This window comes from Entamoeba dispar, genomic scaffold, assembly GCF_000209125.1.
Source record: "Entamoeba dispar SAW760 scf_1105229458835 genomic scaffold, whole genome shotgun sequence".
NCBI lineage: Eukaryota > Evosea > Mastigamoebida > Endamoebidae > Entamoeba > Entamoeba dispar.
In genome coordinates this window covers 26815-32755 of record NW_001853391.1, presented here as the reverse complement: position 1 = coordinate 32755, position 5941 = coordinate 26815, and the positions used below count along the sequence as shown (strand labels likewise).

The 5941-nt window shown below is 27.5% G+C and overlaps 4 protein-coding genes across 4 annotated transcripts in view, besides 8 other annotated features; 3 read left to right on the top strand and 1 right to left on the bottom strand.

Annotated features, from left to right (window-relative positions):
- The window catches only part of EDI_130710 (uncharacterized protein), a gene marked incomplete at both ends in the record, with an annotated part of 1360 nt that extends 1201 nt beyond the window's left edge, over nucleotides 1-159 (bottom strand). Inside the window, one exon of the mRNA XM_001734960.1 lies at nucleotides 114-159. Coding sequence (XP_001735012.1) covers nucleotides 114-159 — 46 coding nt within the window. The remainder of the gene's footprint in view (nucleotides 1-113) is intronic.
- Nucleotides 160-580: 421 nt separating this feature from the next.
- Nucleotides 581-2090, top strand: EDI_130700 (uncharacterized protein; the record flags this gene model as incomplete). Its single annotated transcript, XM_001734959.1, has 2 exons — nucleotides 581-1110; nucleotides 1166-2090. 2 exons carry the CDS (start codon nucleotides 581-583, stop codon nucleotides 2088-2090), a joined length of 1455 nt encoding a protein of 484 aa, XP_001735011.1.
- Nucleotides 1116-1144: a sequence feature (AT_rich).
- Nucleotides 2091-2123: 33 nt separating the features above from the next.
- Nucleotides 2124-2206: a sequence feature (AT_rich).
- On the top strand, nucleotides 2205-3526 carry EDI_130690 (uncharacterized protein; the record flags this gene model as incomplete). Its single annotated transcript, XM_001734958.1, has 3 exons — nucleotides 2205-3113; nucleotides 3168-3310; nucleotides 3457-3526. The coding sequence occupies 3 exons, from the start codon at nucleotides 2205-2207 to the stop codon at nucleotides 3524-3526; spliced, it is 1122 nt and encodes a 373-aa protein (XP_001735010.1).
- Nucleotides 2657-2684: a sequence feature (AT_rich).
- Nucleotides 3409-3452: a sequence feature (AT_rich).
- Nucleotides 3497-3550: a sequence feature (AT_rich).
- A 19-nt stretch (nucleotides 3551-3569) lies between these two features.
- Nucleotides 3570-3660: a microsatellite.
- Nucleotides 3661-3682: 22 nt separating this feature from the next.
- Nucleotides 3683-3719: a sequence feature (AT_rich).
- EDI_130580 (uncharacterized protein) overlaps nucleotides 3718-5941 on the top strand; it is a gene marked incomplete at both ends in the record, with an annotated part of 2966 nt that continues 742 nt past the window's right edge. Inside the window, one exon of the mRNA XM_001734957.1 lies at nucleotides 3718-5858. Within this exon, the coding sequence (XP_001735009.1) occupies nucleotides 3718-5858 (2141 nt within the window). The remainder of the gene's footprint in view (nucleotides 5859-5941) is intronic.
- Nucleotides 5608-5652: a microsatellite.

Here is a 5941-nt window from a genome sequence, read left to right as displayed (position 1 = left end):
TTTCTTTTAAGTAAAGGGTTTTTTCAAGATTTGATTGGTTATTTGAAGGCATAAATTTTTATTTTAATCTTGTTTTATTTATTGAAAACAAAACGTCATTAGATAAAACAAACTAGAAAAAAAAAATAGAAATAGAACTATACTGTTTGAGTAATCCATCAAACTTATTATGGAACAACACGAATGGTGGCAAAGTGAAGAATGGGAAGATGAGAAGGATAAACAATGTATTAATAGAATACATCAAAGTATTATAAGTAGAAAAGGGTTATCATTTAATTTTATTGAAAGTTTGTAAATCAAAGCTATAATGATATCAAATAAATTATTGATTGTATAGCATTATATTATACTCACGGTATTCATTCAACAATACAAAAATATATTCATTGCATTCCAACTCAAGAAATATACTATTGGAGTATTATCCTTATTAAATTATTAATGTTTATTTTAAGGAATAAAAGAAAAGATGCCCATAAAGAAATTCGATTATTTTGGGTATCTGGACAACCAATTCCACAATTTATAATTGATCTATGTAATACTAATAGAATAGATACTTTCGAAATATGTAGATATGAGTTACTTACAAAAGTTATTTGCTCTTCATAAAGAAATGAAAGAATTAATTCAACTATTCTTTATTATTGATGAAAATATTGGAATGAATAATGAAATAGAAAGTATTATGAATACTTATCCATCTTTATTTCTTTCACACATTTATTGTAATGATGATACTAACAATTACATTACAGTTAAATGTGAAAAATTAATTAAAGAATTAGATCAAATAGAAATGTGTAATAACCCTATTAGAATGATCATTATTGATTTCATTTTAAGTATTGATGGAAGTGGCAATATTCCAATTGAAATAGATTATTCAAAACAAAACGAAGTTATTGAATGGAAAGATAGTGTCTTTGAAAAAAGTGTTGACCATATTGAGAATGCCCTTATTTACTATACTGGTAATCCTATTGAAATTAGTTGTACATATAATGGTACTACTTATCCAATTAAAATAACTAATCCATTAATTGTAAAAGATATTATTGAACCAATTAATCCACACTTTGTTGGAGAATATATGTTATCAGTATTGTTTGTTATTAATTTATTATAAAATAAAAAAAAAGAGAATATTCATTACTCATAGAGGAGGAAGTACTATGCTTATTAGAATTAATTCTGGAGAATTAAAAAGAAAAGAATTCATTTATGAAAAAGAAATGAAGGCTGGTGGTGTCCAAACAATTATAATGAAATGTTTTGATTGTTTTGATAATATCACTTCAATTGGACTTCTTCAAATGAAATTAATTCATCATTCAAAAGAAATTTTTATTGAAGTAGAACAAAGTAAAATTGGATATATTAGTTGTACACCAGTATTATATGACAGTGGTGAATATCAAATATCTATACTCAATGATGCCAATGAACAAATAGAACAAATCGTGTTCTCTGTTTTTCCTCTTGAAATAGATGATTCACTAACTCAAGTCAATGATAGTTCTAATACCCAAATCCAAAACATTTGTCTTATAGAAGAAGGTGTAAGTACCTCATTTCAACTTCATTTCTTTGATCAATTTCATAACCCCATGGACGCCCCTAAAGACTTAGTATGTGTGAGTAATATTAATGATATTCAATGTCTTGATAATGAAATACAAATAAAAAACCCTTCAATAGGTGAATATACTTTAGATGTCCAATACTCTTCTCCTTCAAATAGTGTATGTGGATTTCCAAAAAAAATTATTGTTATTGAAAAACAAAATGACCTTTCTTTTGAATGGCAAATACCAAAACAAGTCATTCTTGGACAATTACTTATTATTAAATGCACAACGTTATTAAAACGTATTGATTTGATTAATGTAACAGTTACAATTAATGACCATCCGATGAGATCAATGATAATTCAAACATCAGAGGGGTTTGATATTCGTAGTTGGTGTATTCAATTTGGACATGGAAATATAAAATTACACTATGGGTCTATAGAAAAAGAAGAGTCGTTTATAGTAATTAAAAGAGATGAAGGGGATGAGATGAACTTTTATTTGATAGAATGAAATACAAAGAACTTAAATTATTCATTGGAAAAGAAATTTTTTTTTATTATTATAAAAAAATTTACATATTTTTTTTTATAACACAAATAAAAATAAACTAAAAAATGATTTTAAATGTCATCCCAGGTAAAAGGTGACTGTTTAAAAATTATTAGAAACGTATTTTCTAAAGCTAACGCTATTAAAACTGATACAATAACTGCATCTATTAGAGGAGAAAATGATTCTATTCAAGAATTTAGAATTGATATTATATTAAATCATATTTTATTTACAGGAACATTAGGTGTATTATCATCAAGTTTAAGTACACCTAATTCTTACAATAGTCCATTTATTGGAATGAGACCACATAAGAGTGATATAGTATTATTAGAAAAAGCTCAAATATTTGCAGTTCCATTAATTTCATCAATGAAATACAACATTGTTGAAAGTACTATTGCTATAACTGGAATATATGGTATTCCTATTATTACTATGGATAATACAAATATTCCTCATCTTAAAGTTGCAGAAAAATTAGTTATTACAAGAGCATCAAATGAATTTATTCAAAAAACTACTATTATATTAGATAATATTAATAAATTTGAACAACCAATTCTTTCTATTCCATACCTTCCTTTATTTGGTCAACCTTTAAAAAATGTTATGTTATGTCACAGACCTTTAGAAAATCTTCAAGTCCCTTATTTTGTTTTTACTGCCTCAAGATATCTGGAAAATTGTGCTACAAATGAAGTTGGAATATTCAGATTATCTGGAGATGCAAAAGAAATGAAAATAATTAGAAAAAGTATTGAAGAAGGTCTTGAAGTTGATTGGACTCAATACAATATTCATAGCATTACTAATATCATTAAACAATTTTTTAGAGAAATGCCTGATGGATTAGTTAATCCTATTGATATGAACATCCTTATAAAAAGTATTGAAAATGATTCTAATGAAACAGATGCATTAATTCATTTAAAAGAGGCTTTAAAACAAATATACAAACCTTCTCATGATATATTAGACGTTTGTTTTTTATTACTTTTATTTTTAATTCTTTGTATTCTCATTATATGGTAGATCATTAGTCATCTCGTTAATAGAATTCTTTTTTGTCAAGAATTCACTCTAATGAACGAAAAAAATTTATTAATTTGTTTATCTCCTTCACTAAGAATTCAAGCAAAAATTTTATCATTGATATTATTTCACCATGACAATTTGTTTGATAAATTTACTACAAAACACTCACTTAGATAATTCTTTATATTCTTCATTCCCTTAATAGAAATGTTTATTATTTCATTCAAATCTGTTTTTCTAATTAAATTTTATGTTATATAATTTTAAAAAACATTATTTTTTGAAGTTCATCAAAAACTCAAATCCTTGTGTGTAATATTTTTCTCTTATTTTTTATTATAAACTATTTTTTTTAACAATTCTTTTTTTTTGATAATATTCTTTTGATTGGTGGATCTGTAATAATAATTTTTATTAAATAATATTAATAATAATAATTTTATTATATTAATTGCTTATAATAATAGAATGAAAGTAAAACCATAAAAATCAACTTCAAACAACAAAGAGACTTAAAAAGAAATTTAAAAATCTTATTATTATTATTATGACTAATTGGCTATTTTTCACTATTCTCTTTTTAGGGATTTATGCACAGAGTGATACCCAGAGCGATGGCTGTAAAGAAAGAATATCAGAAGACCACTGTATCGAATGTGAAGAAGGTTATTATCTTGAATTGGTTGAGAATAGTACCTCACAAATTCCAATGCTTATTTGCAAACAATCACCAACAATTGAAAATTGTGCTGAGGTAGATGGGGATGGGTGTGTTAGATGTGATGATGGTTATTATGTGAATGATGGTTATTATGTGAATGATGGTTATTATGTGAATGATGGTAGTTGTAAACTTTGTAAGGAAAATGAAAATAAAATTGAGAATTGCTTACATTGTAATAACACTCATTGTTATGAATGTGGTAAAAGTAGTAGTGGTAATCAACTGTATCTATCTGTTGACCAAACACAATGTATTGATTGTTCAACTTCTAGTGATGAGGTTAATGAAGCTTGTGGAAGGTGTGGTGATGGAAAATATTTTGATGTAGAGTCAAGGAGTTGTAAGAGTTGTCTTACTAATTGTGCACTATGTACTGAGGCATATAATTGCTTCCAATGTACTAACAAAACATTATTAGTTAGAGAGGTAGATGATTCTATGCCAGCAACAGAAGAGCAACCAGATGTATGTAGACCAATTAAAAACTGCAAAGAAGGTTATCTAAAAGATGACCATTGTGAACTTTGTGAAGATGAGTATAGAATATACAAAGGAGATTGTGTTGCTTGTGGAGGTAATTGTTCTACATGTTATTATGACAATGAGGTTGTATGTACAGTTTGTAAGGAGGGTTTCGTTGTTCATAAGGGCAAATGTTATGACAAAGCAGAATTACATTGTGCTGAAGGTACACATACATACGGGTGTTTGGAGTGTGAACCAGGCTATTTCTTTAATGAAGATTTGGAATGTGAAAAATGTTCAGACAGTTGTGGAACTTGTGTTCAAGAATCTACTCGTTGTTTGTCATGTGCTAAGGATTATTATTTCTCAACTGATAATAGTAAATGTATCCCAAAAGGTAAGGATTGTTCGTTAGCTGATCAAGCAGGATGTAAAGAATGTATCAACGATCTTAGCCCTGAGAATTTAACAAAGCCAGGATACTTTGTTAAACAAGGTGACCAAGATTGTAGTCCATGTAATAAATTTTGTAAGCTTTGTGCTTTTGAACCATACAATTGTTCTGCTTGTATCACTGGTTATGTTCTAACTAAAAACACAACTTCTGATGATACTAATATGTATTATTGTGAAGAAAAACCAAAATCATGTTTATCAGCTGAAATGGGATATTGCACTCAATGCCAAGATGGGTATTTTATTTTTTCAAAAGAAGACGGTACTAGTCAGAGTTGCTTAAGCTGTGATGTGTCTTGTGCTACATGCACTATTGATGATAGTGTAAGTATTGATGATGATAATCCGGATACTAGTAATAGTTCAAATTCAATATGTTTGTCATGTGCTGAGGGATATTATAGACATAACGATAGTGAAAAATTATGTTCACCACAAAGTGAAATTAATATGACGTGCATTGCTGGTCCTACAGGATGTGTCACATGTAAAGATACATTCTATATAAATCATGATAATGAAAATGAATTTAATTGTACTGAATGTCCTAGCTACTGTGGTAATTGTGTGTATAGTTCAACTAACAAAAAAGTAGTTTGTACAACATGCCCTAATGATTCTATGTATGTTAATTCTAATGGTACTTGTTCTCCATGCAATGAATTAGAACATTGTGTTACTTGTTCAGGAAGTAAATGTGTTACATGTGAAGAAGGATATGATTTAGACAAAGGAGGAATGTCATGTTCAAAGACTAATTGGGCATTAATTATTCCATTAATCATAGTAGGAATTATTATCATCATTGTTATCATTTCTATTATTATTGCTATTGTTTGGTGGAGAAGAAAGAAAACAGCTAAAGCTGAATCCAAAGCTATTAAACCATATCATGTATCATCAGACCTTGAGTTAATGCTTCTTGGTGCAGATAATGAAAAGTTCCCATTGAAAACAGATAAATGGGAGTTAACATTTAATTTACAAAAGAGTAAAGCTATTGTTGATCAAGAGTATGAAGAAACAGTTAATTTGGCTAATATGTCAAAGAAAGAATATTATTATGAATTCCATTATACTCCATCTCATAGATATGATTTAGAAATAATCCTAAAACTGCAACATT